Raw genomic sequence first — 14,696 nt, 5'->3', positions numbered from 1 at the left:
TAACTTCTTGCCAGCATTGATGTGAAGTGCTATTTGTTAGACTGTGATCTGTTGGAATTATGTTAGTTGTGCACAAATTAGCATTTCCTGCAAATTTCCTTATCAGTTTTCATGGACAGTAAAGTCAAAATTTAAACAATCCAATTTACTTCGGTCATCAAATTTTGCCTTGCTTTTCTTTTAAAGAGTTTTCTCAGGAGCAGCAATGGGATCTAGCTGAACACATCAGGTGAACCAATGTCAAGTGGTGTATATATGTGAAGCCGCCAATCACCCGCTAGCTCCCAGTACTGCATTGCTGCTCCTGAGCCTACAAATAGTTGTGCTCTTCAACAAAGGATGCCTAGAGAACAACAAATTTAATAATAGACGTAAACTAAGAAGTTATTTTAAAATTGCATGATCTATCTGAATCATGACATTTTAATTTTGCCTTTTACTGTCCATTTAATGAGCATTCTACCCTTTTAGTGTTTTGGAGTTTAAAGGAATATTCTAGTATAAAGTAACTGAGACCAACATCTCTTTTTTTGTATTTCAAAGCATATGGAACTGCTAAATGGTGCACATGTATCGCTTGTACTCGCTAATCATTGGCTCCATATGATTGAAAAACCACTGAAGCTGTGTTTGTGTATAATTATATCTATATATTCTGAAACACACAAAATAGCCAGCACTTGGCAAAAACAAAAAATAAAGTTAGCCGCAGCATTTGGCCCAGTGGTGAAAGGCCCAGGTGCTTCATCAAAGCCACCTTTTTTTCCCTCAGCCCCTGTCCTAAAGACGCACATGTTCACTTCTAACCAAACACGCTGAGATGCGAACAAGGGTGTCAGTTACTTGTAATTTTTCTTGGCCATGCAAAACATGGATGTGGATTGCTTTTTCAAACTGGAGTGGGTGCATGTCTCATGGTAAAACTCCCAGATCCGGGTACTTACCTGACACCCACATCCAGTATGTGCACATTCGTACACGTGTGTATACAGTCATGTTTCTTTATTTTATACTTGTATATTAGAACATTTCTTCAAATGTTATAGCGGCTCTGTACAGTCCCAGAGCTATGATTCCTATAACCAGTGCTGTACAGATCTGGAATTATTATTACCCTGTAATCATTTTAAAAGCTAAAAGGTATTTAGAACCTATAATATAAAAATAAGTTTTCCCTTTTATGATGAAGTTATGAATATTTCTTTCTCTTTTTTTTTTTTTTTTTTTTTTTCTTTTTCTTTCCATTCTTACAGGATGGTCATGGTTGCGTGGACGTCAAAGTAATTGTCAGTATACGTTCATATAAACAGCTCTGCCTTCAGTATGACAATAAGATGGCAATCTTATTCTATGTAATGTTATCTCAAAATATATTGTTTGTTCATGCATTTGCAAGGTAGAGACTGCTTTTCATTCTGTTTTAATACAACAGTCTGTTTAGCTATTGTTCCTCCTCAGTCTCTCAAAAACCAAATTTGACTCCCAAGGCCTGATGCTATAAAAGGCTTATTAACTGGTCCCGTGTATAGAGTCAAGAAGAACAGATTTAAAGGGACATTAAACACTTTGAGACTGTAATAGAAAATGCTTAATTACATGTAATTTAAAAAAACATGCTGTATACTTTCTTTATTATATTTAACTCTGCAAATTGTGTTTTTCTGAAAAACCTTTTGAGTATTGAAAGTGCATATTACAGAATTCACAAGCCTAGTATTGCTATATGTCAGGCATCCATTGTTTTGCCTCAACAGAAGATATTTAGAAACACACAACCACATACACATGCGCGCGCACATACACACGAAACCGAAGGAAAAACATGGCTGCAACAATTACTTTATGAAAATTAAACAGTTATACATATTTCTTAAATATTTCTACAACAAAAGGATTTTATTGCCAGGCTAATGTTTGCTTTGAATACGTTTGGGACAATCATTTATGTAGTGTTTACTGTCCCTTTAAGGGAAATAATTGGCTATATTGCTGTTCTTTTGTTAATATAATATATGAACAACTTTCAGGTTGCTTTGCTTTTTCAGCATAGTTTCATTTAGGAAGATCAGCCAGTCAGATTGGCATAACAAGGCAGAGGAAATCCAGCTCACTCTTCTATTTATTATCAGCTATAAAAAAAACACTCTCCTTTCTTCTGAAGGCATCGCGGGCCCAAATACTGGACAAAGCCACAGAGTACATTCAGTACATGAGACGGAAAAATCACACACACCAGCAAGATATCGATGATCTAAAGAGACAAAACGCTTTACTAGAACAACAAGGTAATGTTCTTTGCAAGTCATTTTGATTCTTAATTCAGATTCGTTCATATACGGTAGCTTAAAGAGACTGTACTGTGTTTCCAATGATTTCATACCTGCTGCTGTATAGAAAATTGCACCTTTAGGTTTTTCTATTTTAATTGTATATGAAATAGCTGTTTTTGTTAAATGAACCCAAACCCAATCAAATGGGCTGAGCTTACAGAAAGACCAAATCATATATATATATATATATATATATATATATATATATATATATATATATTGTATAAAATCATCCTTATTTCTCGCTGTATACACAAAGACCAATACTTTGAGGAAAAACAAATTACATTTCTCCAACATAGGTGTGTCCGGTCCACGGCGTCATCCTTACTTGTGGGATATTCTCTTCCCCAACAGGAAATGGCAAAGAGCCCAGCAAAGCTGGTCACATGATCCCTCCTAGGCTCCGCCTACCCCAGTCATTCTCTTTGCCGTTGTACAGGCAACATCTCCACGGAGATGGCTTAGAGTTTTTTAGTGTTTAACTGTAGTTTTTCATTATTCAATCAAGAGTTTGTTATTTTCAAATAGTGCTGGTACGTACTATTTACTCAGAAACAGAAAAGAGATGAAGAATTCTGTTTGTATGAGGAAAATGATTTTAGCAACCGTAACTAAAATCCATGGCTGTTCCACACAGGACTGTTGAGAGCATTAACTTCAGTTGGGGGAACAGTTTGCAGTCTTTTGCTGCTTGAGGTATGACACATTCTAACAAGACGATGTAATGCTGGAAGCTGTCATTTTCCCTATGGGATCCGGTAAGCCATGTTTATTACGATTGTAAATAAGGGCTTCACAAGGGCTTATTTAGACTGTAGACTTTTTTTGGGCTAAATCGATTGATATTAACACTTATTTAGCCTTGAGGAATCATTTATTCTGGGTATTTTGATATAATAATATCGGCAGGCACTGTTTTAGACACCTTATTCTTTAGGGGCTTTCCCAAAGCATAGGCAGAGTCTCATTTTCGCGCCGGTGTTGCGCACTTGTTTTTGAGAGGCATGGCATGCAGTCGCATGTGAGAGGAGCTCTGATACTTATAAAAGACTTCTGAAGGCGTCATTTGGTATCGTATTCCCCTTTGGGTTTGGTTGGGTCTCAGCAAAGCAGATACCAGGGACTGTAAAGGGGTTAAAGCTTAAAACGGCTCCGGTTCCGTTATTTTAAGGGTTAAAGCTTCCAAAATTGGTGTGCAATATTTTCAAGGCTTTAAGACACTGTGGTGAAAGTTTGGTGAATTTTGAACAATTCCTTCATGTTTTTTCGCAATTGCAGTAATAAAGTGTGTTCAGTTTAAAATTTAAAGTGACAGTAACGGTTTTATTTCAAAACGTTTTTTGTACTTTCTTATCAAGTTTATGCCTGTTTAACATGTCTGAACTACCAGATAGACTGTGTTCTGAATGTGGGGAAGCCAGAATTCCTATTCATTTAAATAAATGTGATTTATGTGATAATGACAATGATGCCCAAGATGATTCCTCAAGTGAGGGGAGTAAGCATGGTACTGCATCATTCCCTCCTTCGTCTACACGAGTCTTGCCCACTCAGGAGGCCCCTAGTACATCTAGCGCGCCAATACTCCTTACTATGCAACAATTAACGGCTGTAATGGATAATTCTGTCAAAAACATTTTAGCCAAAATGAACCCTTGTCAGCGTAAGCGTGGATGCTCTGTTTTAGTTACTGAAGAGCATGACGACGCTGATATTAATATCTCTGAAGGGCCCCTAACCCAATCTGAGGGGGCCAGGGAGGTTTTGTCTGAGGGAGAAATTACTGATTTAGGGAACATTTCTCAGCAGGCTGAATCTGATGTGATTACTTTTAAATTTAAATTGGAACATCTCCGCATTTTGCTTAAGGAGGTATTATCCACTCTGGATGATTGTGAAAATTTGGTCATCCCAGAGAAACTATGTAAAATGGACAAGTTCCTAGAGGTGCCGGGGCTCCCAGAAGCTTTTCCTATACCCAAGCGGGTGGCGGACATTGTTAATAAAGAATGGGAAAGGCCCGGTATTCCTTTCGTCCCTCCCCCCATATTTAAAAAATTGTTTCCTATGGTCGACCCCAGAAAGGACTTATGGCAGTCAGTCCCCAAGGTCGAGGGAGCGGTTTCTACTTTAAACAAACGCACCACTATTCCCATAGAGGATAGTTGTGCTTTCAAAGATCCTATGGATAAAAAATTAGAAGGTTTGCTTAAAAAGATGTTTGTTCAGCAGGGTTACCTTCTACAACCCATTTCATGCATTGTCCCTGTCACTACAGCCGCATATTTCTGGTTTGATGAACTGATTAAGGTGCTCGATAGTGACTCTCCTCCTTATGAGGAGATTATGGACAGAGTCAATGCTCTCAAATTGGCTAATTCTTTCACTCTAGACGCCTCTTTGCAATTGGCTAAGTTAGCGGCTAAGAATTCTGGGTTTGCTATTGTGGCGCGCAGAGCGCTTTGGTTGAAATCTTGGTCGGCTGATGCGTCTTCCAAGAACAAGCTACTAAACATTCCTTTCAAGGGGAAAACGCTGTTTGGTCCTGACTTGAAAGAGATTATCTCTGATATCACGGGGGGTAAGGGCCACGCCCTTCCTCAGGATCGGCCTTTCAAGGCAAAAAATAGACCTAATTTTCGTCCCTTTCGTAAAAACGGACCAGCCCAAGGTGCTACGTCCTCTAAGCAAGAGGGTAATACTTCTCAGGCCAAGCCAGCTTGGAGACCAATGCAAGGCTGGAACAAGGGAAAGCAGGCAAAGAAACCTGCCACTGCTACCAAGACAGCATGAAATATCGGCCCCCGATCCGGGACCGGATCTGGTGGGGGGCAGACTCTCTCTCTTCGCTCAGGCTTGGGCAAGAGATGTTCTGGATCCTTGGGCGCTAGAAATAGTCTCCCAGGGTTATCTTCTGGAATTCAAGGGACTTCCCCCAAGGGGAAGGTTCCACAGGTCTCAGTTGTCTTCAGACCACATAAAAAGACAGGCGTTCTTACATTGTGTAGAAGACCTGTTAAAAATGGGGGTGATTCATCCTGTTCCATTGAGAGAACAAGGGATGGGGTTCTACTCCAATCTGTTCATAGTTCCCAAAAAAGAGGGAACATTCAGACCAATCCTAGATCTCAAGATCTTAAACAAATTTCTCAAGGTCCCATCTTTCAAGATGGAAACCATTCGAACTATCCTTCCTTCCATCCAGGAAGGTCAATTCATGACCACGGTGGATTTAAAGGATGCGTATCTACATATTCCTATCCACAAGGAACATCATCGGTTCCTAAGGTTTGCATTCCTGGACAAACATTACCAGTTTGTGGCGCTTCCTTTCGGATTAGCCACTGCTCCAAGGATTTTCACAAAGGTACTAGGGTCCCTTCTAGCTGTGCTAAGACCAAGGGGCATTGCAGTAGTACCTTACCTGGACGACATTCTGATTCAAGCGTCGTCCCTCCCTCGAGCAAAGGCTCACACGGACATCGTCCTGGCCTTTCTCAGATCGCACGGCTGGAAAGTGAACGTGGAAAAGAGTTCTCTATCCCCGTCAACAAGGGTTCCCTTCTTGGGAACAATTATAGACTCCTCAGAAATGAGGATTTTTCTAACAGAGGCCAGAAAGACAAAGCTTCTGGACTCTTGTCGAATACTTCATTCCGTTCCTCTTCCTTCCGTAGCTCAGTGCATGGAAGTGATCGGGTTGATGGTAGCGGCAATGGACATAGTTCCTTTTGCGCGCATTCATCTAAGACCATTACAACTGTGCATGCTCAGTCAGTGGAATGGGGACTATACAGACTTGTCTCCAAAGATACAAGTAAATCAGAGGACCAGAGACTCACTCCGTTGGTGGCTGTCCCTGGACAACCTGTCACGAGGGATGACATTCCACAGACCAGAGTGGGGCATTGTCACGACCGACGCCAGTCTGATGGGCTGGGGCGCGGTCTGGGGATCCCTGAAAGCTCAGGGTCTTTGGTCTCGGGAAGAATCTCTTCTACCGATAAATATTCTGGAACTGAGAGCGATATTCAATGCTCTCAAGGCTTGGCCTCAGCTAGCGAGGACCAAGTTCATACGGTTTCAATCAGACAACATGACGACTGTTGCGTACATCAACCATCAGGGGGGAACAAGGAGTTCCCTAGCGATGGAAGAAGTGACCAAGATTATTCTATGGGCGGAGTCTCACTCCTGCCACCTGTCTGCTATCCACATCCCGGGAGTGGAAAATTGGGAAGCGGATTTTCTGAGTCGTCAGACATTGCATCCGGGGGAGTGGGAACTCCATCCGGAAATCTTTGCCCAAGTCACTCAACTTTGGGGCATTCCAGACATGGATCTGATGGCCTCTCGTCAGAACTTCAAAGTTCCTTGCTACGGGTCCAGATCCAGGGATCCCAAGGCGGCTCTAGTGGATGCACTAGTAGCACCTTGGACCTTCAAACTAGCTTATGTGTTCCCGCCGTTTCCTCTCATCCCCAGGCTGGTAGCCAGGATCAATCAGGAGAGGGCGTCGGTGATCTTGATAGCTCCTGCGTGGCCACGCAGGATTTGGTATGCAGATCTGGTGAATATGTCATCGGCTCCACCTTGGAAGCTACCTTTGAGACGAGACCTTCTTGTTCAGGGTCCGTTCGAACATCCGAACCTGGTTTCACTCCAGCTGACTGCTTGGAGATTGAACGCTTGATCTTATCGAAGCGAGGTTTCTCAGATTCTGTTATCGATACTCTTGTTCAGGCCAGAAAGCCTGTAACTAGAAAGATTTACCACAAAATTTGGAAAAAATATATCTGTTGGTGTGAATCTAAAGGATTCCCTTGGGACAAGGTTAAGATTCCTAGGATTCTATCCTTCCTTCAAGAAGGATTGGAAAAAGGATTATCGGCAAGTTCCCTGAAAGGACAGATTTCTGCCTTGTCGGTGTTACTTCACAAAAAGCTGGCAGCTGTGCCAGATGTTCAAGCCTTTGTTCAGGCTCTGGTTAGAATCAAGCCTGTTTACAAACCTTTGACTCCTCCTTGGAGTCTCAATTTAGTTCTTTCAGTTCTTCAGGGGGTTCCGTTTGAACCCTTACATTCCGTTGATATTAAGTTATTATCTTGGAAAGTTTTGTTTTTAGTTGCAATTTCTTCTGCTAGAAGAGTTTCAGAATTATCTGCTCTGCAGTGTTCTCCTCCTTATCTGGTGTTCCATGCAGATAAGGTGGTTTTACGTACTAAACCTGGTTTTCTTCCAAAAGTTGTTTCTAACAAAAACATTAACCAGGAGATTATCGTACCTTCTCTGTGTCCGAAACCAGTTTCAAAGAAGGAACGCTTGTTGCACAATTTGGATGTTGTTCGCGCTCTAAAATTCTATTTAGATGCTACAAAGGATTTTAGACAAACATCTTCCCTGTTTGTTGTTTATTCAGGTAAAAGGAGAGGTCAAAAAGCAACTTCTACCTCTCTCTCTTTTTGGATTAAAAGCATCATCAGATTGGCTTACGAGACTGCCGGACGGCAGCCTCCCGAAAGAATCACGGCTCATTCCACTAGGGCTGTGGCTTCCACATGGGCCTTCAAGAACGAGGCTTCTGTTGATCAGATATGTAGGGCAGCGACTTGGTCTTCACTGCACACTTTTACCAAATTTTACAAGTTTGATACTTTTGCTTCTTCTGAGGTTATTTTTGGGAGAAAGGTTTTGCAAGCCGTGGTGCCTTCCATTTAGGTGACCTGATTTGCTCCCTCCCTTCATCCGTGTCCTAAAGCTTTGGTATTGGTTCCCACAAGTAAGGATGACGCCGTGGACCGGACACACCTATGTTGGAGAAAACAGAATTTATGTTTACCTGATAAATTTCTTTCTCCAACGGTGTGTCCGGGCCACGGCCCGCCCTGGTTTTTTAATCAGGTCTGATAATTTATTTTCTTTAACTACAGTCACCACGGTACCATATGGTTTCTCCTATGCTATTATTCCTCCTTAACGTCGGTCGAATGACTGGGGTAGGCGGAGCCTAGGAGGGATCATGTGACCAGCTTTGCTGGGCTCTTTGCCATTTCCTGTTGGGGAAGAGAATATCCCACAAGTAAGGATGACGCCGTGGACCGGACACACCGTTGGAGAAAGAAATTTATCAGGTAAACATAAATTCTGTTTTTAGTATTCCCTCCACCACTGGGAGTGTGATTTCTTGTACATAGCTTTTCTATAACAAGTACTGCTGTACTGACATTTTCAGTGTAGGTGGAGGTTTCAACAGCCAATTGCTATTTTGAATGTCAAAATAAACATACAGGAGCAATTTGTAAATAATTTAATGAGGGCTTAAAGGGACACTAAACCCAATTTTTTTTCTTTCGCGGTTTAGACAGAGCATGCAATTTTAAGCAACTTTCTAATTTACTCATATTTTCAATTTTTCTTCGTTATCTTTATCTTTATTTGAAAAAGAAGGCATCTAAGCTTTTTTTTAAGTTCAGAACTCTGGACAGAACTTTTTTATTGGTGGATGAATTTATCCACCAATCAGCAGGGACAACCTAGGTTGTTCACCAAAAATGGGCCAGCATCTAAACTTATATTCTTGCATTTCAAATAAAGATACCAAGAGAATGAAGAACATTTGATAATAGGAGTAAATTAGAAAGTTGCTTAGAATGTCATGCTCTATCTGAATGACGAAAGAAATTTTTTTAGGTTCAGTGTCCCTTTTAGTGTCCCATCCTTTTATGTACATTACAGTACAGTGAATGAATAAAGGCATTCATCGTGAGGTCTGGTCTTTACGGGTCATAATAATTTCTTGTGATTACCACTTTTGTAGTTAAGAGGTTATTTTAAAATATATGCTCCTGTTTGAAATCCATCCTATGTTTGTATTTTTATGCACTGCTTATCAGAACTATAAGAGATTTCCTTATTAGCCAGCGAAAGCGAGCAATCTATACCATTGGATTAATATGCACATGAAGCATGTATTTCGTGCTAGTTTCAGAATTGACATTATTTTAAATTATCCTTTTTTTTTTTTTTTTTATCTGTAAACTAATTTTCTGAAATGCAAATCAATGTATGTAATTTGTAAGTTAATGAATGAAAATGTCTGAAAACCTTCATTACAATGCAGAAACATACTATTTAATTACAGCGGATAGAAGGTTGTCTGTACGTTTTTGTTTTCTACTTCTTTACAGTGTATATTTTAAAGGGATTCTAACTGAACCCATAAAATGTTTGTGTATTAAATCACTTTGCATTGTATGGTCATTAAGTATTTTGCCCCATTTTCTTGTAATTTAGTTCTTACAAGTGGTTGAAGTACATACTCGAAACTTAAAGTGTAACCTTGCTACATTCTAAATAGCAGTTATTTGTTCACTGTTTTAGATCATTTGTGTCACTACACATCAGATGTGATAAGATAAAGAATACTCTACGATTTTTAAAGTGTGTGTCCCTGGACTGGAAAACAGTGTGAATATTTTTCAGTGTTTTATTGCTGATTATATATTCTGTTTATATAAAATGATTTTGTTTTTCCCTTTTAAAGTCAGAATTAAACTTTCATGCAATTTTAAACAACCTTTTCAATTCTCTTCTTTTATCAAATTTGTTTTATTCTCTTGAAATTCTATGAGTATACCTAGGGTTAGCTCTTCGTTTAAGGATACTAAGAGAAGGGAGCAAATGTGATAAAATAAATTGGAAAGTTGTTTAACCCCTTAACGACACATGTCGTACAGGGTACGTCGCACACAACCTGGTCTTTAAAGACCAGCGACGTACCCTGTACGACATCAGGGTTTAAAGCGGCTGGAAGCGATCCTGATCGCTTCCAGCCGCTTTCAAGGTATTGCTGTGATGCCTCAACATTGAGGCATCACTGCAATACCTTTTTTCCCAAACCGATGCAGAGAGAGCCACTCTGTGGCCCTCTCTGCACCGGTAGCGATGGGCCTGATCGTTGGTGGGTGGGAGCAGCTTCAGGGAGGCGGGTGGGCGGCCCATCGCTACCCGGCATCCGGTTCCTGAATGTGCAATGTGCACGCCGGGTGCCGGGAGCGTGCGGGGGCCTGCAGGGAGCGCGCGTGCGATCGCCTAACAGCCACTGCCACCAATGAATTTATGAATGGGAGAGGGAGAGGGAGGGGGGGGAGAGAGGGAGAGGGAGGGGGGGAAATAATTTTCAAAAGGATCTGGGAGGGGGAGAGGGAGGAGGGTATTAGGGGGGGCAGCTACACTACAGAAAACATTTAATTACATGAAAAAAATAAAAATAAACATTTTTTGGAGGCAAATTGGGTACTGGCAGACAGCTGCCAGTACCCAAGATGGCAGCAAATAGGATGTGGGCAAGTGTTATAGAGCTGTTTGGGGGGGATCAGAGAGGTTAGGGGCTAAGGGGGGGTCCATCACAGCTAAACATATATATATTTTTTTTTTTTTTAAATTCATAAAAAAAAAAAAAAAGCCTTTTATTTTAGTACTGGCAGAGTTTCTGCCAGTACTTAAGATGGCGGGGACAATTGTGGGGTGGGGGAGGGAAGAGAGATGTTTGGGAGGGATCAGGGGGTGGGATCTTTCAGGTGGGAGGCTGATCTCTACACTAAAGCTAAAATTAACCCTGCAAGCTCCCTACAAGCTATCTAATTAACCCCTGCACTGCTGGGCATAATACACGTGTGATGCGCAGCAGCATTTAGCAGCCTTCTAATTACCAAAAAGCAACACAAAAGCCATATATGTCTGCTATTTCTGAACAAAGGGGATCCCAGAGAAGCATTTACAACCATTTATGCCATAATTGCACAAGTTGTTTGTAAATAATTTCAGTGAGAAACCTAAAATTGTAAAAAAATTTAAAAATTTTTTTTATTTGATCGCATTTGGCGGTGACATGGTGGCATGAAATATACCAAGATGGGCCTAGATCAATACTTGGGGTTGTCTACTACACTACACTAAAGCTAAAATTAACCCTAGAAGCTCCCTACATGCTCCCTAATTAACCCCTTCACTGCTGGGCATAATACATGTGTGGTGCGCAGAGGCATTTAGCGGCCTTCTAATTACCAAAAAGCAATGCCAAAGCCATATATGTCTGCTATTTATGAACAAAGGGGATCCCAGAGAAGCGTTTACAACCATTTATGCCATAATTGCACAAGTTGTTTGCAAATAATTTCAGTGAGAAACCTAAAGTTTGTGAAAAAAAATTATGAAAAAGTGAATTTTTTCTTTATTTGATCTCATTTGGCGGTGAAATGGTGGCATGAAATATACCAAAATGGGCCTAGATCATTACTTTGGGATGTCTTCTAAAAAAATATATATACATGTCAAGGGATATTCAGGGATTCCTGAAAAATATCAGTGTCCCAATGTAACTAGCGCTAATTTTGAAAAAAAGTGGTTTGGAAATAGCAAAGTGCTACTTGTACTTATTGCCCTATAACTTGCGAAAAACGCAAAGAACATGTAAATATTGGGTATTTCTAAACTCAGGACAAAATTTAGAAACTATTTAGCATGGGTGTTTTTTGGTGGTTGTAGATGTGTAACAGATTTTGGGGGTCAAAGTTAGAAAAAGTGTGTTTTTTTCCATTTTTTCCTCATATTTTATAAAATTTTTTATAGTAAATTATAAGATATGATGAAAATAATGGTATCTTTAGAAAGTCCATTTAATGGCGAGAAAAACGGTATATAATATGTGTGGGTACAGTAAATGAGTAAGAGGAAAATTACAGCTAAACACAAACACCGCAGAAATGTAAAAATAGCCCTGGTCCTTAAGGGAAAGAAATTGAAAAATGGCTGTGTCCTTAAGGGGTTAACATTGCATGCTAGATCTGAATCCTGACTGTGTAAAGGGACCTTTCAGACAAAATTGGATTCCATATGGATGTATTTCAGTTTTGAATAGAATTTTTTGTAATATACTGTACATGTATTAGCGCGAATGCTTCTAATAAAAGCTATAGCTTTTTCAAAAGTGCATTTAAAGCAGCCGCAATCTAAACACAACACTTGCTCAGAGAGCCTAATGTGTCTGTACCATCTGGTAATGACTCAATTTGTCAATTGATACAAGCCCCACTAGTGCTCTGAGCAACTACAGTATTTAAAATGCTGGTGCACTTTGAATATCTAGCTATGCCAATACATGTTTATTCCAAATATCTTTCTATTCAAAGATGTCATTCATCTATGTGCATATACATTTTGGCCAGCATGACCCTTTAAGTTTGACTTTTACTGTCCCTTTGAAGTTTTAATCTACACTAAACAAACGCATCTAACATGAATTTGTGGTCTCCATCCCTCTACAGTTCGTGCACTGGAGAAAGCGAGATCCAGCTCTCAACTGCAGTCCAACTACTCTTCATCTGACAGCAGCCTCTACACAAATCCTAAAGGCAGCACCATTTCCGCATTTGATGGTGGCTCCGATTCCAGCTCAGAGTCTGAACCTGAAGAACCCCAAAGCAGAAAAAAATTACGAATGGAAGCAAGTTAAACCCAGCAATAAAACCAGCAGTCTGTTCACAGCTTAAGTCTTCAACCTCTTCCGTCTCATTAGTCCCCCGACAACTTTTAAGGACTTTATTTTGTTCCTTTATCATTTTTATTAGGGTCTTGGACTGATTTTGTTTTCTCTCCCTTCTCCCAACTCCCTTTTTTTGGTATTTAAATTTTAGTGTAATATCCATTTTAAAAATGGATCTCAAACAGGAAAAAAAAAAATACGTCTGTATGCTATAACTTTCATGCAGATCCGACATCTGTATGGCAGGTGACAATGGGGTGAATGAAGCAGGTTTTAAATCTATAAAATAGAAGGAAAAAAAACTGCAAATGCACTCATTTTATTGTTAAAAAAAAAAAATGCATATTGGTGAATTTCGAAGAAAAAAAAAAATATTCCAAAATCTGTGCCATGTGAGATTTTGAAGAGATATATTATTGGTGCTGTATTAAGGGTTTAACATATTGGACAATAATAGCTTAAAGCACCTCATTTCAAGAGCCTTTTGTGTATGTTTTTTTTTTTTTTTTTTTTTTTGGGAACAATACTTTTTACCCCAAATGATTAAATGACTAGTATTTTTAATAAGGAACAATGTATTTCCCTCTCACTTAAGTCTACCATGTCTTCGGTGAAATATTGCTTTATTGAGTACAAAATGAACACAGCTAAAGAATAGTGTTCATCGGTAGTCTGAGAACAGGGTGTAATTTTTATTTATTTTGTTTACTATATATAAAGAAAATCTCTATATAAATCCACTGTTCACCATAAGAGGCCTATGATTTGACCAATTTACAAAACAGATATTATTGATCCCATGTTACGTATTTGCCAAATTAAAGAAGTTCTTGTATACAAAAACCAGCAGTGAATCAATTGATGATCTTGATGAAAAAAATACTTTATGTATTATTTTAAAAAAACTGAAATAGTAAAGGGTAATGTAATAGCTGTGTTGTATAGCTTTTTATTACTGCCTTTCCTCAAATTATTTGCATAATGTAATATGTGATGTAGATTAATGCATGAATGTCTGTTCTGATTTCTATGTCTCAGCCACCAATACTTATAAATGCACGACTTGGTCTTCACTGCACACTTTTACCAAATTTTACAAGTTTGATACTTTTGCTTCTTCTGAGGCTATTTTTGGGAGAAAGGTTTTGCAAGCCGTGGTGCCTTCCATTTAGGTGACCTGATTTGCTCCCTCCCTTCATCCGTGTCCTAAAGCTTTGGTATTGGTTCCCACAAGTAAGGATGACGCCGTGGACCGGACACACCTATGTTGGAGAAAACAGAATTTATGTTTACCTGATAAATTTCTTTCTCCAACGGTGTGTCCGGTCCACGGCCCGCCCTGGTTTTTTAATCAGGTCTGATAATTTATTTTCTTTAACTACAGTCACCACGGTACCATATGGTTTCTCCTTTGCTATTATTCCTCCTTAACGTCGGTCGAATGACTGGGGTAGGCGGAGCCTAGGAGGGATCATGTGACCAGCTTTGCTGGGCTCTTTGCCATTTCCTGTTGGGGAAGAGAATATCCCACAAGTAAGGATGACGCCGTGGACCGGACACACCGTTGGAGAAAGAAATTTATCAGGTAAACATAAATTCTGTTTTCTACACTCCGCCCAAGAAAAGAGCACACATTTTTCTTATATTCTTTGTAAAAGGAACATTCTACTCATTTCAAAATGTGTTATTATTTTTTGTTAAATATTTGTTGCTTTGGTTTATGCACCAGTGCACTTATAGGCTTGCCCTTTTCTGCTGACTAGAGGGACATTTTACTGCAAATTTGTTTTGCATTTAATGTGTTTAGTGATCTATTTTAC

At 39.7% G+C, this 14,696-nt stretch overlaps 1 protein-coding gene across 1 annotated transcript in view; it reads left to right on the top strand.

Moving 5' to 3' along the window:
• MAX (MYC associated factor X) overlaps nt 1-13,807 on the top strand; it is a 94,278-nt gene extending 80,471 nt beyond the window's left edge. Inside the window, exons 3-4 of the mRNA XM_053697845.1 lie at nt 2,162-2,285; nt 12,659-13,807. Of these exons, the coding sequence (XP_053553820.1) occupies nt 2,162-2,285; nt 12,659-12,846 (312 nt within the window). The 3' untranslated portion in view covers nt 12,847-13,807. The remainder of the gene's footprint in view (nt 1-2,161; nt 2,286-12,658) is intronic.
• The last annotated feature ends 889 nt before the right edge of the window (nt 13,808-14,696 follow it).

The sequence above is a fragment of the Bombina bombina genome, chromosome 1 (genome assembly GCF_027579735.1).
Source record: "Bombina bombina isolate aBomBom1 chromosome 1, aBomBom1.pri, whole genome shotgun sequence".
Taxonomy (NCBI): domain Eukaryota; kingdom Metazoa; phylum Chordata; class Amphibia; order Anura; family Bombinatoridae; genus Bombina; species Bombina bombina.
Note: the sequence above shows the minus strand (reverse complement) of the source record. Positions and strands in the feature narration are given on the sequence as shown.